General features: G+C 40.3%; 3 protein-coding genes across 3 annotated transcripts in view; 1 reads left to right on the forward strand and 2 right to left on the reverse strand.

Moving 5' to 3' along the window:
* LOC115253484 (uncharacterized) overlaps positions 1 to 27,288 on the forward strand; it is a 146,949-nt gene that overhangs the window by 42,119 nt on the left and 77,542 nt on the right. The gene's annotated exons all lie outside the window — the stretch shown is intronic.
* On the reverse strand, positions 613 to 27,214 carry LOC134289527 (uncharacterized). The gene is made up of 2 exons (XM_062855446.1): positions 23,318 to 27,214; positions 613 to 23,258 (listed from the first exon to the last, which is right to left on the reverse strand). Exon 1 carries the CDS (start codon positions 27,210 to 27,212, stop codon positions 25,038 to 25,040), a length of 2,175 nt encoding a protein of 724 aa, XP_062711430.1. The 5' UTR covers positions 27,213 to 27,214; the 3' UTR covers positions 613 to 23,258; positions 23,318 to 25,037.
* Positions 23,685 to 25,001, reverse strand: LOC134290464 (uncharacterized). The gene has a single exon (XM_062857612.1). The coding sequence runs from the start codon at positions 24,999 to 25,001 to the stop codon at positions 23,685 to 23,687; it is 1,317 nt and encodes a 438-aa protein (XP_062713596.1).

Here is a 27,288-nt window from a genome sequence, read left to right on the forward strand (position 1 = left end):
TGGAAAATGTCCTATATGGGAAATTACAAGCAATTGTAAGATCACTTGGAGCAAGGACAATTTTGTCCCAATTCACCAAAAGTGGAAACAACGAGGTGTGTGTTGATGTGCGGTTCACAGGAGTTTCCTCTAGTAGACCGAGTACCCGTAACCGGTAAGTGCAAGAAAGTGCTTCTTGTTTGAGATGAATGTGTAGTGGGGCAACGTCAAAGAGAACTTCGAGCGCTGCCGTGGGAGTTGAAGAGAACGCTCCAGATATCGCCATTAAGCACATCCTTTGGAGATGGCCTAATTTTGATTGGACCGTTCTCACTTCACCCTTTTGCCACCACACAAGACATCCATAAGCCAGTATTGGCCGAACCACAGTTGTGTAAATCCATTTGATATACTTGGGTTTTAGACCCCAAGTTGTACCAAAAGTACGCCGGCATTGCCCGAAGGCCATACAAGCTTTCTTGATTCTGAACTCAATGTGAGGTGTCCAGGAAAGCTTGGAATCAAGAATGACTCCAACGTACTTTACCTGTTCAGTCACATCGATTTCAGAATCAAAGAGACGCAAAGGTCGAACGCCATTATGGTTTCGCTTTTCCGTAAAAAGAACAATAGATGTTTTACTCGGATTAACCGAAAGGCCATATTGGCGACACCAACCCTCAACTACCTGAAGGGCGCTTTGCATCAGGTTGAAAAGGGTGGTGATACACATACCAACTAACAATGCTAGGTAGTCGTCGGCAAAACCATAAGTAGGAAAACCGCTATTATTGAGTTGCCTCAATAGCGTATCTGCTACGAGATTCCACAAAAGCGGTGTCAAGACTCCCCCTTGGGGGCATCCACAAACACTCAATTTCCTAATCCCTGCTAGACGCAATGTCGAGAAGAGATATCCGTTTTTTGAGCATATGATGAATCCAATTGGAAATCATTGGAGATATACCATGACTCCGTGCGGCTTCCAATATGGCATCGAAAGGCACATTGTCAAAGGCACCCTCGATATCTAAGAAAACACCCAAACAAGGTTGATTTTGAGCGAATGCTTTTTCGATATCGTAAACAACCTTGTGTAAAAGAGTCACAGTGGACTTACCAGATTGGTAGGCATGTTGGTTCACATGAGAAGGCACGTTGGCCAGATGAACATCACGGATGTGATGATCTACAATGCGTTCTAAGCATTTCAGAAGGAAAGGGGTCAAACTGATAGGTCTGAAACTCTATGCTTCTTCATACGACGCACGACCCACTTTTGGAATAAACTTCACAGTAATATCCCGCCAGGATTTGGGGATATAGGGTATGTGTGCCATCAGTAATCTCATGCTCCCATTTTCATCCTATCCGAAAACAAGCGATTACGGCACCGATTGACTCCGTTCTTTTTGTTTCCATGGGTGCTCACTTCTAACAAAAAATACAAAAATAAGAAACAAAACAAACAACGCTTCAATCCTTTGTTTTTCGTGGGATGAAAATGGGAGCCACATGCTTAATAAGGGAACCAATACCCTACCCTGTAGCAAAACTGCAACCAAGTAGTTTTTTCGAAACATGTTTGAAATGATCAAATCCCTTCTGAAGTAAAATAGGATAAATCCCATCTGCCCTAGGAGATTTGAAAGGAGCAAAGCTATTAAGTGCCCACTCAATCGATTCTATAGTTACAATACTCCGAGCCGAAGCCAGGGAATCGTAACTACAAGAAAAGACATCAGGTTCATCCGAAGATGTATCCATACATTCAGGGAAGTGTGCGCTGAATAAGTATTCCAGAACCTCCTCATCAGAGGAAGTCAGATGGCCATTTGGCAAACGAATTTCGGTCATTCGGATATCCATAGATTTCGCAAGGATTTTATTTAACCGACTGACTTCAATCAAAGTGGAAACATTAGTACAAAGGTTTTTCCAGCCGGATCGTTCAGCAGACCGGAGAGCTTTCCTGTAGGCCTTGCGAGCCGACCTGAAAGCCTCCAAACCAGCCGAACGTCGTCTGTTCCAACTCTTTCTACATTGTTTCCTGAGTTTCGCCAGATCAGAGTTCCACCAAGGGGTTCCTCTTGTGATCTTCACAGGCCGTAGAGGACATGCTTCTTCAAAAGTTTCCATGATAAAGGTCGTTGTAGTATCAACGGCATCATCTAAAACACTTGGAGTGTCAATAGATGGTGAGTATCCATGAAATTTGGCCGCTACCAAATCAGTAAAAAGATCCCAGTTTGTTGACCGGGGATTTCTAAAACGCAATGTTTGCGAAGTAACATTTAAATGTTCAAAAAAGATGTAGCGATGGTCAGCTAAGGATTCTTCATCTGACACATGCCAATTGGTCAGCTCGTGACTAATTCTACTAGAGCATAGCGTTATGTCTAACACTTCCTCTCTAGCAGATACCATGAAGGTGGGCGGTTGCCTATGTTAAGTAATGCAAGATCTATACAACTTAACTGCCCCTATTCGCATAACAGTCCCATGTTTGCTGGGTTTCCTATTCACATGGGACTGTTGTGCGAATGGGGGCAGTTAAGTACTCCATCAAACTGGAGCCTCTCAAGTTAATGTCTGAGCTACCCCAGATGATATGGTGAGCATTAGCATCACTGCCAACAATTAGCGGAAGGTCTTTTGAAGTACAGTATGCGATGACTTGTTTGAAAGCATCCGTAGGGGATGGTTCATCATGCGGTAAATAAACCGAACAATAGACGTATTTCCTATTGAGGTTTCCAACAGATACATCTATTGTGATAGCACATACATCTCTGGTGGTTAGTTCAGAGATGAGTGTAGCAACTATTGCGTTGTTGACAAGCACACAGGCTCGAGGCATGACACGTGAGTTTGCCATTTCATGTTTACTGAAAGTAGCAAACACCGGGTTCACAAGGTTTCCTATATAGAAATTCCCCTTACGGAAGTAAGGTTCTTGGACCAAGGCCACTTGGGCTGTACCATTTTGCAAGTCTGCAAAGATTGATTGTTGCTGTTCTTTTATGCTGAAGATTGATCTGAACTATCCTAACCGTAGCCACTACCCAAACTAGGCAAGATTAAACTCTTCGCAACAACAGCACAACAAAGAACAGCAGCAACAAAACCAGATCGGTATCGGTTGGAAAACGCCAAAGGCGAGGATACACAGAATACACTGTGTAAATCGCATAATGCGAAGCCATATAGGTGAAAATTTAAACTAATTAACAACATCTTCATAATCCCGCCCTTATTTAGCCTCAAGTGAGACTAAAGAAGGGCAGCCGATTGTCTCGGAGAAACACAAGGTCCACTGCACCATTGCTCCGGTTAGCGTAGTAAGGGCAACATACTGTGGAGGGCGCCCTGGTACTCCACAGGCTCCGTTTGCGGTTAGGTTTTTATTAGGCCCCCCTAGCCATTCATTGCTAGGCACGGTAAGCATGAAGCCGCATCACACCATGAATTAGGGGTCACCTGTTGGTGGACTCTTACCACTGGAACAGGCGGTCCGTAGTGCTATTCTTAGCCAGTTGAACCAACCGCTACCCAGCTGTGTAGTGTGGGTAGCGCTAGGCTGATCGAAAAAAGAAGTTAATATTGATGATCAAGTTCATACGGGCCCGACCAGCCGTTAATTCATTTCCAGCAAGAACTATTGAAAGAATCCCAAAAGGAGCACCCAGAATCTCGGGACTATTTTCGATAAGAATTCCGGGAAGAGTTCTGGGAATAATTCCGAGAAAATCTGTAACAAAAATCAGGAGGATCACTACAATAAATACTGAAAACTACGAGAAATGTAAAGAAATCACAGGAAGAACACCATGAAAACTATTATTAATAGCTTTATTAGGGAGATTTTCAGCCCAAGGCAGGTTCATCTTCAAGGTTCATAAAAACTGTTAGCAATAGCTAATGCAGAAATCTTAAAGGCACCCCGAAAACCTTCTTAGGAAAAAGTGCCGGATTTATTAAAAAACTACTTCAAGAGATATCCCAGGTCCAATACTGGAAGGAATCTTTCTTCCCGAGAAAAGCTCCGAGAGAAATATGTATCAGGTAAAACTTCAACAAAAACACATTTAAGAAATATCCTTCAGGAAGTATCATTTTAGGAAATATCCCAGCTGTAATCCTTAGGAGCTGAATATGAATTAGGAGCTAATAGCTGAAATCCAAGGAGAAACTCTAGAAGAAGGCGCACGGATATTTCTTGAACAATTAACAGGAGAATTCCAGAAGAAATCCCGAAAATGACTCCTGCAGAAAATTTATGAAAAACTTCTTAAGAAACCCTTGGAGTAGCTCTAAATAGTAGAAATCCCAAGAATAAGTGCTGTAGAAACTTTGAGAGAAATGCCGGGAAGATTATCTGGGGAAGTCCCAAATAGAACGCACGAGTTATGTTGGGCATGCTTTCCCACATATTTGTTATACATAACAAGGATAGGTCCACATGTGTAATGGGACCATTAGGTTAGGGCTGAATATAAACTAGTCACCAAACAAAACATAACTGTACAAGTTGAAACATATTCTGGAAAATGGGGGGCGTAAAGTGGGTTACAGATCCGACCGGCATATGTCTTTTTCACCAGCAGTGTCTGTTTCGCATATTATACGTTGAGTAACACCTAAGTTTTTGGCACTTCTCGGACTTGTGACTCAGAAAGTGCAATTAAGCAACAAGGAACTTGAACTGCTTTTATGATGCATTTTGCAGTAGTTAAGTCATAGCTGATGGAGGTAGTAAAGCCAGGTGTAGTCTGCTCATGCTCCATTTCAGAGGCAGAGCTATTTCGCTTTGATAGTTTTTAGGTTAATAGAAGTATTAAACGTGTTATGCGGAGTAGCAACAACGAATTGTGCGTTCATCTATGCTCATGCTCAATAGAAGTATTACACGTGTTATGTGGTCCGTAATTTGAACTATCAATGATTGTCACTGAAATGTATATTACTAACTGCATATAGGATACAAGTGGTGTTGCCCGAGTTGTTTATTAAACAAGATCTTACTACCAAGACCCGGTCTTTTTGTGTCAATAATTATATTATATGGTGTTTATTGATGATAATAACACTGAAAGCTATAAAATTCAACCACGCCGACCAAATTTGATCCCTATGTGAACTATATTTGATGCATCCTGTTGCTTCAGTTAATACCCTACTGTAAAAGCCCATTTATTGCCTCGATTACCTCTAAACATATACTGCGTGCTCACGGGCATTCCGTCTGCATTCACTCATTAGGCATTACGTCGCATCGCTAGTATAATGGAATCTACCCACCGTGCAGCTTCGAGCCACCACAAAAAAACAATAATTGTCGAATTAGCCACCGGTACTTAGACCAGCTGCATTGCGAATCATCGCATTGGCAGGAGAGTTTACTTACTTACTTACTTACATCAGCTGAAAATGTACCCGAAGCAGTACAGACAGAATGGAGAAAATTGGCATCTCTATGAAATTTAGCCGCAGTTGATGGCCGTTGTTCGACGGCTGGACGACCAAATCATTTCAATCATTTCCTGATGGTGATTTTCCCTATCCATAAATCTTGCGAAAGGGTGCATAACGTATAATAGTATCTTTATTTGTAATATGAGTTCAATTTGCTTGAAAAATACATATATATCATTGGTAACAATCTTTCTCTATACTATAAACTCGCTCTTCATCATTCTGTTTAACTTTCTAAACATTATGTCACGTGTGACATAATGATCATAAAGTCGACCATAAGATGCTGATGATCACGGGTTCGATTCCCGGTCATCCGTGGAACTAGTCGTCATGGAAATTTCCTTGATTTCCTTGAAGATAGCATTTGTTTTTTTGGTAAAGAAAGCTCTTAATTAATAACTGTGAAAGTGCTCACTGAGCTGGGAAGCAGGCTCCACTGGACCCCACTGGACTGAAACGTTGGATAAAATAAAATAATCGTGTGTCAAGAGAGAAGCAACAACAACAGAGTTCCAAACAAACAGTAGGACACCAAAGATATGAGAAAAACAATCAAGAATTAGCGATTGGTAAAAAGTTCAATAAACTAAAACAACATAAATAGGATGTCGGTTTCCTACTAAGAATATATACTCTCATTTTCATCCTATGTTTTTTTTTTCAATTGAAGCGCTATTCGTTTTCGTTTGGGTCTCGTAATGTCTTTGTTTTCGAATTGGGTGAGTTCGGGAACGTAAGATAACTATGGGATCCATGGCCCTGTGTTCCTAATTCCTGTGAACCATTTCCTACTCGACTTCCAGCAAAAAAACTTCACTTTCATCCCCAGTCATTGATTGATTTGATTTCCTGGCGCGATACACCAGAAAACAAACCGAATCGAATAGCTTGAAATAGCAAGCCGCCGCGCCGCCACGCGCTGCCTAAGGTGAAGTAAGTGGCGATCGATTGGTTTGGTGTTGGGCTCATGCCGCGACAATCTCAATTGGTACCACAACCTAATCCGATTTGCTTTCGCAAAGGAACAAAAGAGAACGTGACCGTGGCATGATAATGGGCTTTTACCTACTCTTGGGATCAGGTTGTGCGCCCGGCTTCAAGTGCGACGCTTAGCTTATTGAGTAAGATTATGATTATTGTGTCGGGTAAGAATTTGTTTAAATGCTTCCGGAAACGTTGGATCGGTGCAGCGATATCGAAGTGGGATCGTTTCATTGAAAATAGAAACCATATCACTAGAGCTTTCGATATTATTGATCTTAGAAATGATGCTATTGGTGTTAAACATCTTTCTTAACAGATGACTTACGTATTTTCGGCAGTTTTGTTCTTTTTTATGCTTTTTATGCCCAAATTTCAAGCAAATTGACCAACAAAGAAACCCCCATGACGAAGAGAACAAACCTGCCCATAATATTTACTCTTTGTCATCCCATATATTCTTCTTCGGCTTTAGTAGCACTTGCAGCTTATAAATCTCTTGTTAATTCTTTAGCCTCAGAGCTCATGTTGATTGCTTCTCCAGTACCATCTCTCACCAACACGAACGTACTTTGTAGTTTGTCACAGAAAAATTATATCAATCGGTTAAGAAATGAATGAAATATGACAACCTAAAGTTGACTATGTATGGGAAAACAGATTTGGAGCATTTTTATTGTCCGATACTGTAGCTAGACCTTTTCATAAAAAAAATCTGAAATATAGCTAGTCAGTAGTAGTTTTAGTGTTAGGTAAAACAAAGTTTTATTCAAATTTTCATCCAAATTGGTGAAATGTGCTTTTTGTCCAAATTGGTAGAATGTGCTATTTTACCATTTTTCACCTTTAGAAAAGTCCCACGAAGGCTAGGAGCGATATGAAATATCCCGTCAACCACCAAATGGAACATTTTTCCATTCTATACAATCAAAACTTTACTGATTTGAACTGCAGAAAAATAATTTAAAAAAATCGAAAAGTCGTCCGCAAAGTATACAAATCGACCGGATTTCGTGAAAATCGTACCTCGGCTGTTACACGTTACACTTTCAACAGTCATGGTGAAAATAAGCCATGAAAGCTCATCACCTTGTCACAGTTCATGGAGCGATCTGAATGAATTATACACCGGCCAATGGCCATTGCTGCCTTGATCAGTCTAGTCAGCTTCCGCAGAAAGTCGTTCTCGTTTATAATTTTTCATGTATTCCGCCTTAAAGTTGATGAACGGGTAATGCTTTGGGACATAGAATTTTTTGAAGAATTTGCCGTACAGTCCAGATCTGGTTCGTTGACGACCAGCCGTCAATCATGTCGGGTTTCTTCTTCTTCTTTATGGCTCGACGTTCGCATTGGAACTTGGACTGCCTCTCTTCAACTTAGTATTCTTAGAGCAATTGCACAGTTATTAATTGTGAAGTGCCATTGCATGAATTTGTACATTGTGTGGTAAGTACAATGATACACTATGCCTAAGGAATCGAGAAACTTTTCCAGACCGGGAAGGGAGTCGAACCCGCCGTCTCCGGATTGGAGATCCATAGCCTTAACCACTAGGCTAACGGGAGACTGAGGTGAAACATCAAGAAACCCTTTTTTGGCCATTGTGGCAGCCATATTTGTATTCTCTAGTGTTTCGTCTTAACGCTACTGATTTTTTTAGACAATGTTTATCCCCACAGACACCGTGTTCTTTAAAAATGAATAAGACACATTGACACATATACATATTCAAAGAATCCAACATGTGTCGTTTTATTTGCTTAACCAAACAAAGTGTGGGCTACCTCAACATCTAAAGGCAGGTCAGGAGCAATCAAAAGAAGCAAATGCATCTGCAAGATGATGCGAAGCCGCGACCTTCAACGAAATGTCGAGATAATGGTCTGTGATCTTGCTGTATGAATCACTGGCCACCTCGAAATTGTGTTAAACTGATCCGAACCCCGAACGAATGATCAACACAATACAATTTTTCAAGGATTGCAAATGCTTTTTCGGCTATGGGAAACCCGCAACCATGCAATTATTAATCGCCACTGAGAGTCTGCGATGGCAGATCAACATCTAAATAAAAACGACGACATCCTTGCAAAACTGCTAATTCAAAAGCTGATTTCAGCTTTTAAAACACACTGTTCCCATCACGCTAACCGTTTTGTTATGAATCAGAACCAATCCAAATACCAATACCGCATGCACGCGGTACGGTTATGTCACGCCGCGGTGCATCGCCGGCCGACAAGCAAAGGATGTAGCAATAACTGCTACAAAACAACAACATGAACGCAACAGCAACAGCGATTCAGCGAACAACAACAACGACGTGCGACGTGACAAACTGTGTTTGCAGCCGGCTTCTTCGCACGCAGGCGTTAATCTGTTTTCGATGCGGTTGATTTCGTTCGCGCGTTCAGTGGCTTTGAACCGATCACTGCTACTCACCAGACTCAGACACAGTGTTTAACCGGGGTACCGACGACGGGTGGCTATTGGCCTTGGCTTTTTTGGAACTGCTTGCGTTATCGCGGTCAGAAATGCAATCTTGTTTTTGGGCGTTCGTTCGAGATCGACGCCTCCTCGACGGTTCTACGGCGTGCGACAGGTGATCAGTTGTTGCTTAAGTCAAAGCACACAAAAACGCTGTGATGGTGCTGCGAAAATTAAGCAACACTGTCAGGCCCGGATTAAGGATTGTGGGGGCCCGGGGCCCGAGGGGATGTGGAGGCCCCTCGGAGAGATGACCAAAAATGTTTTTCTTTATTTTCAAAACAGTACTTGAGTAATATGAAAAATAAAGCTAATGTTAGCAACGAAAAACGTTTTTTGTGGGGGCCCCTAAAATGTGGGGGCCCGGGCCCCCCGGCCCCCCCTTAGATCCGGCCCTGAACACTGTAAATATCGAGCAATGGCCCAGTCAATGAGAGAAGTCAAGCCGTATTTTATGACTTTATGTATGCATCCGACCCGTCAATAAAATGAAGATTGAAATTAAGAAATGATGATCAGACTGAAATAATCTACATTTTTCACTTTCCTTAACAGCCTTAACTTAAATTGTTTGTTAAAAATAGTGACTGTCTTAGTGCTGTGTTCAAGCTAGAGAATAATGCGAGACAAGTATCATTTTTTTTTGTTTGAGATGCTTGAATGAAATACAAATGCAACTAAACAAACTATAATCATATTCAAAGCTCTTTCTATCTCTTTCGCTTTGAAACCTGAAAAATATGGAAGTTATTCCGCCATTGAAAAAAAAAATCAGGATAAAGAAAAATGTAAAGAAAAAATTTAAAAAAAAATACATGAAAATATGCAAAAAATTGTAAAAAAAAAACATAGACGAACAAGGTCGATTTTTTTCTAACATAGCTTTTTAATTTATATTATTTTTTATTTATTTATTACATATAACAGCAGCGTAAGGACAAACCTTATAAACTACTACATTAGTGAGGATAATGTATACAAAAATTAATTTACAGTAACTCTGTTAACATTAAATCTAATATCCTAATACGTATTATATTAGCATCCAGAACAACTGTGCAAAATGTGTGTAGAACTAGTTAAAAGTAAAAATTTACGAATAAAAAGAGTATAAGACACATTCTACCGTGACATTACAACGTTTCGACGCATTCATAGTAAGATTTTCCACTATAACTCCACGGTGTGTCTAAAACCGTTATTAACAAAATAAAATACCCATCTAAGCGGTACCCACCATTCGAAAGATATAGCATCCAGGTATCATCTCTGAAATTTTGGAAATGTTTCATGGAGGGAATTGATAGTATGAGCGATTTGAAATTTTAGGACGATTTTCAATGAAATTCTCTTTGAACTATTTCAGGCCAAACATGTCTAAAGGTCCTATCTGCAGAAGAGAGGCTCTTTTTGATTTCCCTCTCTTGCGTTAATATATCTGCTGTTTATTTGTATTATGATTGTCTCCTTGCATTGAACGATGATCAAAAAAATCGTCTTTCGATTTGTACTGCAAAAATAGTTAAAAAGTGTACCATTACATTGCAATAATTGAAAGAGAAAGTAAACAAAGAGAGCCTTTCAAATGCAGATAGGACCTATTGAAATGTTTGGCCTGATTTATATTCAACCGTGGTTGTATCACGATCGTGGCCATCGACCTGTCCTTCATAAATTTGGAATTCAACATTCGTAACGTATGGTATTCGAGTATTCTTACTGAAATTTGAGAACATTTTATCTACGGAATCAAAAGTGATCGTGAATTGAATTTATAATCTAAATCCATAGGTTTTCACAGTACAGTCATACCTCGATATAACGTAACTGCAATTTTATTTTCGTTACGTTATATCGAAGTTACGTTATATCGAAGCAAAATTTTTTTTTCACGAATTTCGTTTTAAATACATATTTTGAAAAGAAAATAACCATTATGTTAATCACCCAACAGTGATTTTCTGCCTTTCTTATATATTTTTTTTCATCATTGAATTTTATATATTTTTTTAAAAGTTTGTAAGATCATACATAATTCGAATACTTAGCATATCTCTTTATATTTAACAATTTAAGCCAATGTCACATATATCAAGATTCTTCTTCTTTTTTGCATCTAGACCTGATCAAACGTCAAGCGTTATCTATTGGTGTGATTATAAGTAAGACATGTATGTGACGCAGGCAAAATTATAATCCGATGATGCCTCCAGGAATTCCTCTCGGGATTCCTCTAGAAATAATTCGGGAATTCACCCAGGAGTTCCTGGTTGAGTACCTCATGAAATACATCATGTGATTCATCCTGAAGTTCTCTAAGGATATTTATTCAAGGATCCTTCAATCTTCTATGATTCCTCCATAAATTCTTACTGAATTTTATATCTGCTATGATATATTTAGGAACGCCTGCCTTAATTGCTTCAGATGTTCTTGATATGATTCCTCCACGTGGTTTCTCAAGGGATTTCTGTAGGATTCCCCAAAGAGATTTGCTTTTCAAGATTTATTCTGTCCAAGATTTTTCCAAGGCTTAATTCTGTCGTTCCTCTTAAAATTTCTTTTAGGATTTCTCCAGTCACTCCTGCAAGGATCCTCCAAAAAGTTCCAATATATCAACTATTCCTGTTCGAAGAGTCCCAAGTAACACATTTGTCGCAGAAGACCCACGGCGGCGCAGGTTTTGTTGCGCAGGAGCCACTGTGACTTACTTCTAACAAATGAATTCTTACTTGCTAGAAGTAAAACGCAGTGACTTCTTTTTCTTCTTTTTCTTCTTCTTCTTTATGGCTCGACGTCCCCAATGGGACTTGGCCTGCCTCACTTCAACTTAGTGTTCTTTGAGCTATTCCACAGTTATTAATTGAAGGGCTTTCTTTGCCTGCCATTTCATGAATTTGTACATTGTGTGGCAAGTACAATGATGCACTATGCCCAGGGAGTCGAGAAAATTTTCCCGACCGGAACGGGAATCGAACCCGCCGTCTCCGGATTGGCGATCCATAGCCTTAACCACTAGGCTAACTGGAGACAGTGACTTCTGCGCCATGAAAACCTGCGCCGCTGTCTTCTAAGACAAGTGTGTTACTTGGGATATTCGCCAAGATTCACCCAGGTATTCTTGCTGCAACTCATCCAGCACAATGACGGAGTTTCCAAAAGATTTCCTCTTCAGATCCCGCTAGAAAAACTTCTGTGATTTCTTCATAAGTTTCTCCAGTAATTCCTTGGAAATTTCCTTCTGAGATACAGAAGTAATTCTTTAAAAAAATGCAAGGATTTCTCCAAGAATAACAGATAGAATTCCATTAGAAATTTCTTCAAAGATTCCTCCGGATATTCCTTAGAGTAAGGTGGGGCAAAAGTTCGACCCTAGTTGAAAATTCAATTTTTTTCATGAAATTGAACCAGATATAAATAAATGAATACCGTGTGGTGATTCTACCATCCATGAGCTAAAATTTTGCTGAACAAAGTTACGCCAGATGTCTTTTCAATTTTGGGTTACAACACTTTTTGTATGTGTGTGTCTAATTCGAACTCTTGCCCCACCACTGGGGCAAAAGTTCGAATCTAGTGTTTGTGGAATTTCACTAACCGTAGCACACTATTTCGACGCTTTGGTAATTGGAATACCTAAAACCAATTAATATTTGATGTTGGAACTGGAATACACTTTAAAGTTCGATCTGGATTTTACCCAAATCAGGGTTAAATTTACTTCGCCAAATTCATATAAAACAGCATTTTTTTTTACTTTGATCGAATTTTCTTACTTATTCTATCATTTTTAGAGATAATATGTACATTTTGCAGATTTTTAGGTTTTTGCCTAAAGTTGCTACATGACTCGAACTCTTGCCCCACAATTCGAACTTTTGCCCCACTATGTGTAAAATATGATTTCCAAATCTTTTTTGCAAAAAGTTATATATGCTAAAGCATCTTCAAAATATACCTAGTTACGTCCCAAAACAAAATATCGAATTAGATTTCATTACAATTCCATTACATGCGTTGGAAGGACCATCGCATATTACAACTTTTTGATCAAAAACCAACATTTTGTCATAACTTTTCGAAATATTGATCAATTTTCATAATTTTTGAAGTGAAAGACTCTTTTTCAAAAAGGCTTCGAACAACCTTGACACCCGAAAGATATAATTTGAATTAAGTTCAAAAACTTCAAAAGAAACTCTTACCCCACTCGAACTTTTGCCCCACTTTACTCTATTTGATTTTTCCAGGAATTCTTCCTGGAATGCAGCGCGGATTTTTTTTTAAGTTACTTCAGGAATTCAACCTGAGTTTTTTTCCATGGATTCTCACTGTGACCCTTCTTGAAAATCCAACTAGGATTCCACCAGTGCACGAATTTCTCCAGAATTTCCTACTGAGATTTATACAGAAGTTCCTTATGTAATTCAGGACTGCCCCTGAATGTTACCAGGAATAACTATGTTTATTAGGGTGGGTCATCGGAACATTTTTGTCAGATCAAGGTTTTTTCGACTCCATTTGGGGTCCTTAACAACTGGCCAAAATTTGAGAGGGATCGGTTACGCCTACGTTTTGCGCATCGCGATTGAAATTTGTATGGAAATTCGTATGGGAAAACGTGCTTTTTTGTATTTTTCCTATTTCATCTACTAATTTAACGAAAGTCATAATACTAAACCCGTTAAAGTATAGTTAATGATATACCTTACAACTTTGCCGAAGACAGCAGGGTGCTAAAGTGCTCACAAAAAAAGTTATTATGCTCCAAAGTGAGGTATATCGAAATATATGCTGAAAATGACTTTTTCTGCCATCACTGCCCGCTGGGTCAATTATAAACTGCTATAGCACTTTGTGGATGCATTCTATCAATTTGGTGTCTTCAGCAAAGTTGTTTGGATTTACATGCTCTTTGAATTGCATTTGGACATTAGTTCGAAATTTCACCGCATAGGTGGCGCTGCGATACAAACTTTTTTATTTCGCATCCTAGAGCTTTGGCGTTTTCGGCAATGATGTAGAACATGAAAAGTTATGAAAATTTGTCGAAAACACCAAAGCTCTAGCACTCAACCCAGCGAAGTTATAGCGAAAATAGTAAATCCTATCTCAAAGTTTACGTTTTTGTACTACGTGTGACATATGTACTACATTGCAGCTACCTTGAAAGTAGGTAATTGTACATATTAAAATATATATTTGAGAATACTCCTTCCTTATCTGCCAATATAACTAATATATTACGAATGATATTACTTTTAATCATTATAGTGCGAGGTATACACGGAAAAATATTATAACCCAAAGAATAAGTTTTAAAAACTCAAATTTGGCTAAACTGCTTAAAGTTTTAACTCAAAGTTGGGTTGTTTTCTCCCTCGTCCCACCGCAATGTTGTCGAAAACAAAGAGAGAAGCACCGACGCATCCGCTGCTCTTCCGTGGAAGAAGCCAAATTTGGGTTTTCTTGAATTAACCCAAATTTGCGTCATTTGAGGCCTCCGTTGGGTGAAAATAACTTACCACTGGGTTAATTTTTTTGCCGCTCTCAAACGAGAACTACTCACTCACCACTTTCGCTGTTTAACGCAAATTTGAGTTGTTCCACGGAAGACCGGGATTGCGTCAAAACAACTTAAATTTGGGTTGATTTGTAGTTCAGTGTATGTATGTTCAAGTAGTAAACTCTCAGCGTAAGCGATCTACCAACGCTATTGAGGATGTAGCCCCTTTGATTTGGGGGCTCCCGCACAGATAACTTTGCGAGAAATGTCCCTATGGAGCTGTATGTCAAAAAAACACAGTAGGCAGGCAGTACGACGTTTACGGCGATTACGACGATTCATGGCACTATAAGAAGTATATAAAAAAGTGTAAAAACGTAAACTTTGAGATACGATTTACTATTTTCGCTATAACTTCGCTGGGTTGAGTGCTAGAGCTTTGGTGTCTTCGACAAATTTTCATAACTTTTCATGTTCTACAACATTGCCGAAAACGCCAAAGCTCTAGGATGCGAAATAAAAAAGTTTGTATCGCAGCGCCACCTATGCGGTGAAATTTCGAACTAATGTCCAAATGCAATTCAAAGAGCATGTAAATCCAAACAACTTTGCTGAAGACACCAAATTGATAGAATGCATCCACAAAGTGCTATAGCAGTTTATAATTGACCCAGCGGGCAGTGATGGCAGAAAAAGTCATTTTCAGCATATATTTCGATATACCTCACTTTGGAGCATAATAACTTTTTTTGTGAGCACTTTAGCACCCTGCTGTCTTCGGCAAAGTTGTAAGGTATATCATGAACTATACTTTAACGGGTTTAGTATTATGACTTTAGTTAAATTAGTAGATGAAATAGGAAAAATACAAAAAAGCACGTTTTCCCATACGAATTTCCATACAAATTTCAATCGCGATGCGCAAAACGTAGGCGTAACCGATCCCTCTCAAATTTTGACCAGTTGTTAAGGACCCCAAATGGAATCGAAAAAACCTTGATCTGGCTAGATACGATCGAATTCACGTTTTTCCATATAACCCTTGACCCACCCTAATGTTTATTGCGGTAGAAATTCCTCCGAGGATAAAGTACGATTTTTTTCCAGGCATTCCTCCAGGAGTTCCACCATTTATTCAGGAATATCTTTAGAAATTCCTTCAAGAGTTCTTCTGAGGATTTCTTCGCGAATTTCTCCAGTGATTTCTCAAGAAGTTCCTCCAGGGATTTATCAGAGAATTTCTCTAGTGATTTTCTGCAAAATTTACTCTAAGACAAAGCGGACCGTTACTGGCGTTCTTACACCCAGTATCGCACGAAATCGAGTTCACTACCAATGCTGTCTACTGTCATCTCGTTTGGAGTTTAAAGGCTATGTTCCAGTAGGGATGTGATGTCAATAATGAGTAGAAGATGTAATGTTTGTTCCGGGAAAAGCTATATAACATTTCTTATCAACAGTGACACCGACAATTCTTATAAAACTTTGAAATTTGTCATATAACCCATAACTGGATAGCAGGCTTGGTTCCAGGAGGGGTGTAATATCATATAGAAAATTTTGTAAATCACTCTACTTATTTAAATAGTGAAAAGTTGGATCCAAAAAAAAGTTACGTTATATCGAGGTAAAAGTTACGTTATATCGAGTTACGTTATATCGAGGTTACGTTATATCGAGGTTACGTTATATCGAGGTATGACTGTATTTGTAGCAACTAAACAGTTACTATTTACTACAAATAACCAAAACCAATTCAAATGCCCGCTGTTGTAGTCAATCACGGCATTCAACAGCTGGTTGAAATAGGATTTAGATGTCTGGGCGTACGATATCTCTACCATGTTTCTGAAAAATTGCTGGGAACGCTCTCAGTAGCTTGCTCTCCGAACACACGCAGAGATTTTCCAGTATGTTTCATCTCAGACCAGCAACTTGAACTTCAAAATATGAAACATTGAGAAATTCGGCAAATTAAGGGTCTCCCATATCGTTCTAAACCTAGCCTTAAACGTGGTATAATCTAGATCCAATTTATCTATGAAACAAGCTCTGTAGATGTCTTTGTAGAGTTTTAATGCCTGAAATATAATTATTATTAAACCATCATAGTTTATTAAACGCTTACATTTCAAAGATCGCGTAGCTTAGGACCTCCTTCAAGAATCATCAAAGCGCCCTTTAAATTATGACATGCTTTTCCTGTGAAGCCATACGTTCGTTGCTGATGTCTCACAAGTTGAGTCACAACAGCCATCATGGACCACAACTGTACCTTTTTTGGCGGCTTTGTACAATGCGTTCCTAGAGTTAAGTATGTGCAGAGCAGGTTGGGGAGTGGCAGTCAATATTAATTCCTGATCCATACCGATAACTTACATTTACACAACAAATATGGAGTTTCGCTTGCAAGAATGATGACAATGCTGTTTCACCATGCCGTGAGGCTAATAAAAATCGCCCAACAATGCTTTAATTGCTTCTACACATTACAAAAAATGCTGCTTTTGCTTCGGGTAAGCATTGTGAGACGTCCTTTGACCATTCATATACCACGTTGCTTGCAAAGTTTGATATTTAGCGGTTCTACGTTAAGCAATTCTGAGAATACACTGAGAAATCTCTTGGTGTGTTCAGAGAGCAAGCTACTGAGAGGGTTCCCAGCGATTTTGCCGAAACATGGGGGAGACATTGTACCTCCAAGACATCAAAATCATATTTCATCCAACTATTGAATGCTACAATAGCGGGCATTCGAACTGATTTTGGTTATTTGTAGTAAATGGTAACCGTTTATTTGCCATAAATACTGTAAAAATCTATTGATTTGCATTATACATCCAATTCACAATAATTTTTAAATTCGTAGATAAACTGTTCTCAATTTTTCAGTAAGAATACTCGAATACCATACGTTTCGAATGTTGAATTCCAAATTTATGAGGGACAGATTGTTGGCCACGATCGTGATACAACCACGATTGAATATTAATAGTTCAAAGAGAATTTCATTGAAAATCGCTCTAAAATTTCAAATCGCTCAAACTATCAATTCCCTCGATGAAACATTTCCAAAATTTCAGAGATGATACCTGGATACTGTATCTTTCGAATGGTGGGTACCGCTTAGATGGGTATTTTATTTTGTTAATAACGGTTTTAGACACACCGTGCATGAAAATGATTGTAAACCTCAACTACCGCGCTACAAACATCTTTAAAAAATTCGTTATTCTGAAAATGTCTCCCATCACTAAAAATTATTGATTAGTTCTTCAGTGATATAAAACATATAAATTTCGGATTGGATTTGAAATAATCGACTTTTACATTTCGTGACGTTACAACGCCCGTTCAGTTTCAAACAGGGTTCTGCTCGCGTTGTAACGTCACGAAAATACACATCATGTTAGATTCAGAACAATCAGCCAAGTTTTTCACGAATTTGTGAATTTCGTGCATCATCTTCACTGCTTTGGGAGAACTTGATTGCTATGAAAATTCGTTTTGTGATAAATGGCTCGGAGGGCCAATTTTTTTTTTTTTTTCAACAGCAGGGCGCAAAATTTTCGAGCAGACGAGTTGAAGTTCACCGTGCGGCAATTTTCATTCACTTGCCTGCATATTCATATTCAGCTGCTAGATACTCGTTTGTCAACTGAATGAAAGTCAATGAATAATTGTAAACATCTTACAAAGTGTTTAATTGCTGATGAAATATTAACGTTTCGATTACATTTAGCGATGCTTTACATCGATCTTTTCCAATTTGATTGTTGTGGAGTGTTTTTGGAAGGAATCGTAACCATAAACGTGAGTAATTATGAAGATGTTTCTCGATCGGCTTCATATCCAATGACTACGAATTGACTGACTGTGTGAAAAGACAGAGCGAAAATGAATTTGCTTCTTTTGAATATTCAATGCAGAATCATTCAAATTCGTGCTGTTTTCAGTCAATGACTATGAAAATTTTGCACCCTGGTCAACAGCATGAAATACTTCTTAACGTAATGGCACCCCTCATCGGGCTAGTACCACCCATATTCAATTTATGTTGTCCCAAAGACTAGCCGTAGAGATTTATTACTTCGTACCGATGGATATTTTGAACTAAAAGTTACCTCAATAATCTGTACAATGTCATCGATTTAGGTTAAAACATTTTTAAATATATGCGAGTATTTGATGAACCAAAGGCATACCAGAAGATCTTCAAATTGCTTGAGGCCATCAATATCTGTCATATCAGAGACAAGAAGACCTAACACTGACAAAAACAATCATCCCATATAGCTCAGGGTATTGATTATTTAAAGAGTTGGTGTTTTTGGAAAAGTTGTGTGGTAAGTCAAGAACTTTCAGTTGATTTACCATTAGATGCGAGATTCCGCCATTGCGCGACATTAATAAAGAAAGATGTATTCAGCAGCGCCTTCAAATGATATTTTAGACAAATTTGGTCTTAAACAAAGTTGTCCCTAATAATATGTGCTTCTTTCCAATGTGTCTGAATATTAGGGTGGTCCGGATTTTCAAAGAAATTGGAAACCAAGCTTTTTTATTTGCAAGAAAAGCTACATACATTCTTCGGAAAAGTAGTAGATCTATCAATTTTGAGCAATGAAGACAATTTTTATGTCCGCTTTAAAATTGACCGATCTAGAGATATTTTTCTGAATTAACTTAGGGCGGTTCAAGAAAAAACGGTTTTCTGGCTTTAACATTCGCAGCTTTATTTTCTTATCAAAGTCGCTCAAGAAAACCAAATACTCTGAAAATGCGTCGCTTCGTGCGCGGAGACGGTCGTTATCTCTTTTGGTTCAATAGTTACTGGCGTTTTTTCTCTCTCAAAATCATAGTTTATTGAAAAGGCGTTATTACGGGTTGGGGTTAATATAAAAAATCTTTTTCGCCAGCATTCCAAAGAAAAAAAATAGTGTTATAAAACATTTCAAAAAATTAGAGGGGAGTTATTTTTGTAACCCAAGAAAAAAGTATTAGAAAAGTGTGTTTTTTCTAGAAAATGATCAATATCTTTTGAACGGAATGACGTAGCAACATTCTCAGTGAACAAAAATGTGCGTTTTCAGAAGCTCTAAAAGTGGTTCTTTAACGTCTTCGATAAGGAAATTGAAACAAAAAAGCGATAAAACGATTCGTTCTAGCGTCACCCTATGAAAACTATGGGAAAATGTTCCAAATTTGGGCAAAACAACTTTATCTTTTTTGTTTCAATTCTCTCATCAAAGTCGTCAACCACTTTTACAACTTCCAAAAACGCACATTTTCGTGCGCTGAGTATGTTGCTACGTCATTCCGTTCAAAAGATGTTGATGATTTTCTAGAAAAAATAGGCACTTTTTTACATTTTTTTTTGAGTTACAAAAATAACACACCTCTATTTTTTGATATGTTTTATAATACTATTTCTTCTTTTGAATGCTGGCAAAAGATGTTTTTTTATGTTTGCCATAGTAACACCTTTTCAATAAACTATGATTTTGAGAGAAAACCGCCTGTAACTATTGAACCAAAAAAGATAACGACCTTTCCGCGCACGAAACGACGCGTTTTTTAATGCTCTACAAGTGTTTCTAGGGCGACTTTGATGAGGAAATAAAACTGCAAATGTTAAAGCCAGCAAACCGGTTTTTCTTGAACCACTCTGAGCTAATTCAGAAAAATATCTCTAGATCAGTCAATTTTTTCTCGTAAATCTGGTTAGTGGACCATTGTGCAACGGCGTATCCCCTTCGACAAATGACAAAAAGTTAAAATTCTAGCGGAATGCCTAATTTAAAAAGTGTTCTATGAAATATTCATCATAATTTCATGCTTAATTTCTCATACATTTTTGGGCGGAATCTTCGGGGCATACCGAAACAAATTATTGAGTTAACAAGGTAGCTATTGACAAGGGAATCTTTAAATCTCAAGTTTTCGGTCAACACATTCAATCCTAGGTGAAATGATCTTTACCGAATTTTCGAACCCACTAAGCAGAATACTCTCTTCGAATGAGTGTAATCAGTTATTGTAGCATTTAATTCCGCTTTCTTCCGCTCATCATTTTCCAGATTCGACTACCACTTGCAATCTTTCTCAGTGGATAATTGACACTGAGGAAGATCACAAGTGGCAGTCGAAATACGCGTATCTGTCAAAGGATAAGCAAAAGAGGGGGGAATTAAATGGTACAATAATGATAACACTCATTCGAACCTAGGTGAAAATTCCAAAAAAAATCGAACACAGCCAAATTTTGAACCGCAACTCGCATAATCCCCTAGTTTTGAAAATATATGGGATCAACATTTCTTTGGACTTCTAGATGGAGTAAGGCCGGTGGAAGACTGTGTCAGGTCGGGCAAAAAAATATACCAAGTATGATGTACCATCAAGCCTCACACTAAGTATTTCAATGGAAGTTTGCATATTAAGTTTCTAAATGGTTGTTGGAGTTGCTACCGGCGCGAAGTTAAGTTTCCAATATGTTTTTTTTTTTTGAGTTTTTGGGATATTTCCCACATCTGAACTATCGAAGTCTAAGTCTAACATGCGTTAAGTTCAAATGATGTAAAAAACGAGATGTAGTTCGCGTATTGCCCTCAGATGTCACTACAGTCATCCTCAAAACATCTGTTGTTTTTATAAAAGTCTTTATAATTCTTAGATATCTCGATAGATCGTCCGAAACCGTCTTTACAGAGCATGTGTGATCGAATGAATCTTCACAGACTTTTCTGGCGCCGATATATGAAAAATGGAGTAAATCAACGAGTAAAGCAGAAATCTGGATGACATGTGATGTCTGCCCTTGATTTCCGAGAATTGTAGTTACAGTAATTTGCACGCGAAAAACTAATGTTACCAACAGAAGCTATAATCAGGATTAAGTAACTTTGAAGAAAATGATCTTAAGTATCTGGGATGGCCTGATTGAAGTCAGTCCTTCATCTCCGGTACACATTCACCCGTATTTGAAAAGTTTAACCGGGAGTTCACCCTTCCTAGCAGTCTTACTGTTTATCAGCTTTAGATCATAAATAGAAAAAAAAATGTCTTTAATAAGCTGACGAGACTACGTAGATGTGAATCCAACCACATCATTCCTCTCGACAACCATAACACCTAAGCTTTCAGTTCTCACACAAAACCTTTTCTATCCGAAATACAAATTAAATGCAAGATTCCTATCGAGTATCGACACATTCACATTCAATGTCATTTGATCTTCCCATCACTGCCACAAGCATTGCTTCATTTAAAACAACCAAAAAATCAAGCAACCTTTATCTGTCAAGGTCAACGTCCCCATCAAAAGTTTCGCCATCACGAACCGTTCACACCTGCGTTTGGCAACTTTGTATCACACGCAAACAACGCGTCGTCGTCGTTGCCTTTTCATTCACTTCACATCCAAAAAAGCACAACTCCGACAACGGTTTTGCCCCTCGTCACAGCGGAGCACAACAACGGAGCGCATTGACACAGTGACCGAAGTTTGTTGGTTTCAGTTTCCTTTCTTTTTCAAGGCCGCGCATTTAAATCATCGGCAACCGGCGGCGGTCGCTTTTCGATCACCGCTCACGCCGACTCGCCGCACCGCGTGCCTGCCCAGAGCAACCAGTTTACGAACGGAGGAGCAATGAGAAACCGAAACGACAAACTTCAACCGAACCAAACCAAACAAGCCGTGCAGCAGACTGCAGGCAGAGACTTCAACTAGTCACCAACAACAAGTCTTTCGGTGGTGGAAAGGAGGAGACGATCAAAATTTGACCTAATTTTTCCGTTCGTGGTTCGATGCCTTTTATTATTGTGGAGGCTTGCGCCCATCCACCGGTGCGGTGCTTGAGACTTCAAGTGTAGGGGAGAATGAGGCAAAATGTACTCAAGAATAACGAGGGTACTAATCGTATATTCCAATGAACGTGCATTAAAGGAGCATGATACAAACTAAGATTTGTATTCTTTATCACAATAAATCAATAATTGATGGCAGTGGATGTGTATCGCTATAGGTAAATTTAAAGAACTGTCTTCATAAGATATTGAAGTCCTATACTGCACTCGCGTACTCGTTTCCTCCGCTTTGCTCATCGAAGTGTTACTTCCACCTTTCAATTACCGTACCGTACGTATCTCTGCACATTTCATTTCGTAGAACTGAACACAGTAGTTCTTTTTTCTCACAACCTGCTTCTTCTATGCGGCGTTTTACTCCTGAAGAGGATGGCCCACTCCAGTTTCTATTTTAATCATTTCACATTCTGTCGTATACCATGCTGCAGCATGACCGCCCACGCTTCGTTGTTCTCCTGCAAAACCTCTCTGCATACCTTGTCAACTCAACCGCACCGTCGTCGACTTCGTTCAACATGCCCGATGGTGTACTTCAGCAGTTCTCCCTTCTCGAGCAGAAAAGAATAGCAACAGAATAACATATCAAGTTATTATTCCTAAATACTATCATACCTCAATATGTTCTTCATTTGGTGGACATAAGAGGCAAAATAATAAAAACGAATACAATAATTTTGTTTGAATAACGCCTAGAAACAACAAGTAATGTTATTTTAATAATTAATGCATACCTAACATTTAGAATGCTGTATTTGCTATCCAAAAGGTATTGTTCGGACTGTGATCGGGTAGAAAAACTTCTCTGAAGCGATTGTGGTTTATGCGCTCAAAGCTGCAAATATAGATGTATTTTAATTTCGTTTGAGGTTACGCATTTAGTGAATCTTACATTAATTTTCCCCTTAATCGTTTATCCTACGCACGGCCCGAAAGCGGTTTCTAAACGAAGATCGCACTAAAGATAATAGTGACATGTTAGCTTATTTAGAACCTTTAAAATTACTAGAAACTTACGATTTTATAAGAGAAAAACAAGTGTGAGATTTACACCATCAAATAATTCTTTGCCGCAATCCCTAGCCTACAAAACAAATTCATTTAATATTGCACAAAATCGCGTACTCAGCTCCCACTCACTTCCAAATTTATGCGAACCACCAAATTGTAGACAGTTTTCGCGAAATCATGTAAAATCCAATCTAATTCAATATAAATTCCGCTATCATGAAGCACATCCACATCTCACATGGTCTGCACGTTTTTCAATGCTATACATCATCTGCTTGCTCTCATTGTCAATAGATAGACGTCAGTCTCCTCGCTTACCTACATACTACCTACAATAGCGTGTCAAACACCGAGGGATTCGTCGCCGTACAGGTCAATCCCGTTGGTTTGAACAGTCCCCAGCCCATAAACCCTGGTCAGACTGTCCACCGCAAGTATTCCCAGGTTTATCGCCTATCTCCAGCACCGCTAGTTTTGCCACTGGTCGTCTATATATTCCCCCATCCGTTCTAACTACAGCTTGTCGTATACGTCCATCGACACCAGTGAACACTTCCTCAACTACGCCACGAACCCCTGCAGAACCTTTTCCGTCATCCATGACGAAGACCAGGTCGCCCACCTTCACCGACCTGCCATCCACGTTCCACTTACTTCGCTGATTCAATGTTGGCAGATACTCTTTACACCATCTCGTCCAGAATTCATTCGCCAATGCCAAGGACCGCTTGTAGCTACTCCTCAGTTCTTCTGCTAAAGATACTGGCGGTTGAAAAGGTTGGTGTTGTCCTGAAGAAGACCCGATCAGGAAATGATTCGGGGTAATCGTGTCCAATTCGGCATCTTCTGTTCCCGAGTAAGTCAACGGGCGTGCGTTGACCAAAAATTCTGCTTCAGCCAAAGTCGTGATCAAGATTTCATCGGTCATCCTTCGTCCATCACTCAAAGCCGTCATCGCTTCCTTGATGGACCGCACCATCCGCTCCCATACTCCGCCCATGTGAGGAGCAGATGGTGGGTTGAAGGTCCACTTCGTATTCGTGCCAGTAAAAGTGTTCGCGCAATCCCGGTCGATCCTCTCCAATTCCTCTCGTAACTCTCGGCTGGCCCCCTGAAAATTCGTCCCATTATCCGAGTGCACAGCTCGTATGACCAGACACGTGAAAAGTGCCACGTACCGTTTTTCTTTGCGCCTTCCCACGGTGACGTCGATTGGCCCAAAGTAGTCGAGCCCTACGTAACTGAAAGGTCGAACAAATGGTTGCATCCGCTGAATGGGTAGTGGTGCCATCCTAGGCACAATTGGTTTGGCTTTGCGTAGTCGACACTTCAAGCAGTTACCGATCACCTTGCTCACTGCTGATCGTAGCTTCGGAATGAAATACCCTTGCCGCACTTCGTTCACCACCGTTTCCTTTGAGCCATGGGCATACCTGATGTGGAAGTCCTCCAATAGCTTCGTTGTGATGATGTGATTTCTCGGCAGTATGACCGGGAATCTTGTACTAACCGCTGCGAATACCGCTGGAGCTGTTCTGCCTTCCATTCGAATAACGTCATCATCGTCCAAAAATGGCGAAGTTTTGCACAGCTTGCTCGACCTTTCAATACACACCCACTGCTCAAATGGAAGTTCCCTGTTCCTCTTCAAAATCTTAACTTCGTCCGGGAATGCGTCGGCCTGCGCCATCCGCCACAGCAAACGTTCCGCTTTCGCCAACTCTTCCTACTGTATTTCCACCAACACAACTGGCACAGACGATTTCCTACCCTCAGCGGTTTTCAAAGCTTCGATTGGTAGACCACCACGCCTACGCCTGCAGTTCGAAATAAAGCGGAACACCACAGCCACCGTCCTCAGAAGAATCTTCCATTTTGAAATGCGGGTCACGTCAATGATAGGCTGCGTGATAGCAATATGATGGAACAAATAACATGCTCTGAGCTCCTCGGCCACCGTCGACTTAATCTGAGGTTGCTCCGGCCACAAATCCATCGGTTGATGAAGAAAAGACGGCCCGTTAAACCATCTGCCTTCCGATTCCACTGTTGTTCGCGGCCCCCACTTCGTCATATCGTCTGCCACATTCTGCTTGGATGGAACGTATCTCCAGGTGTTGACCTCCGTCGTGTGTAGTATTTCTGCAATTCGATGCGCTACGTACGGTTTGTACTTCCGGTTGTCTGATCGAATCCACGAGAGAACCGTTGTCGAGTCGACCCACAGATATTGCTCCTGAATCGGAACCGGCAAGGTTACCAGCAGCGTATTCATCATCCTTGCCCCGATTACCGCTGCTTGCAGTTCTAGTCGAGGCGTTGAAGTCAGCTTCAGAGGGGCAACCTTAGCTTTGGAACCCACCAGAGAACAGCGGACATCTTCCGCTACTTGATACCGTAGATATGCGACGCAACCGTAGGCATCATCTCCGGCGTCGCAGAAGATATGTAGCTGAAGCGAAGATATGTTCTTGATGGATTCGTTCCCGAAGAAACAACGCTGAACTTTCACCTTCTCGATGTTTGGAAGAACTCTCGTCCAGCTTAACCACCTTTCAAAGATTTCATCAGTTACCGGTTCGTCCCACTCCGTCCCGCTTCTCCAGGTCTCCTGAATGATGATCTTGCCATGCACCAGCAAGGGAGAGAGGAATCCTACAGGATCGTAGAAGCTCATGACGCACTGCAGAATGGTGCGTTTGGTCGGTCGAATTTCGTCCACAAGGTATGGAATCAGCTTTTCTTTCAGCCCCATAGTGAAGATGAACGCGTCTTCCTGGGGCTCCCAAAGCAATCCTAGCACTCGCTCAGATTCCATCGATTTGTCATAACAAAGTGCCTTAGTGGACCTACTTTCCTCTCCCAGCGCCGTGAGTACTTTAGGTGAATTACTCACCCAATTACGGATGTCAAACCCTCCGAGCGAATGAACTTCCCTTACTTCCCGTGCTCGCTGAATCGCCTCGTCTTCGCTGTCCGCACTATCAAAATAGTCATCGACATAATGACGCTTGAGGATGGCATCTGCGGCGGCTGGAAACTGACCAGCATGCTCACGTGCATTAGTGTCCTTCGTGAAGTGAGCGTTGCACGGTGAGCACTTAGCTCCGAAAATGACGACGTCCATAACGTACACGTCAGGATCTCTGGAAGTGTCTTGTCGGAAAAGAAACTTTTGAAAACGGGTATCTGGTTGACGCATTCGGATCTGTAAAAACATTTCCTTCACGTCGCCTCCAAATCCGATTCGCCGACCTCTGAAGCAGTTGATGATGTCGAGCAGGGATACGAGCATGTCTGGGCCCTTGAGCAGCATATCATTAAGAGAAGTGCCGCCCGCCTTGGCAGCAGCATCCAACGTTAGCCGAATCTTCCCTGGTTTCTTTGGATTGACCACTACGTTTAGGGGCAAGTACCACTCTTGCCCCGGTTTGCTGCTACGAAGTTCACCAGGTAACGCTTTGTGGGCATACCCTTTTTCTATGAATCCTTCGACCGCTTCGGCGACCTTCAGTTGCAGGTCCGGATTCTTCCGGAAACGTTGCTCCAAACTTTGCATTCGGCGGTACGCCATGGAGTAGCTGTCCGGCATCTGAATTTTGTCGGTACGCCACAAAAGACCGGTTTCGAACCGATTTCCGACACGCTTCGTAGTAGCCTCCAATATTTCTCGCGCCCTGCGGTCTTCCTCCGATTCTACGCGATACGGGCAAGCAATCCCAGCCTCTTCCATGGTGAAGTAATTCTTCAACGATTGATCCTTCGACAGATCGCATTGATGCACGCCGCAGTATCCTTCTGAACCGCTTGAAGTAACAGGTCCGCTAATTGTCCATCCAAGCTTACAGCGCAGACCGACTGGTTCTCCAGTTCTCCCAATTCGCGATTCCATCGGAGCCATCAAGTCGATATTGTCTGAGCCGATCAAGATAGTAGGTTCCGCGATCACTTGATCCTCGACAAACAGTTCTTGGAGA

This window comes from Aedes albopictus, chromosome 3, assembly GCF_035046485.1.
Source record: "Aedes albopictus strain Foshan chromosome 3, AalbF5, whole genome shotgun sequence".
NCBI lineage: Eukaryota > Metazoa > Arthropoda > Insecta > Diptera > Culicidae > Aedes > Aedes albopictus.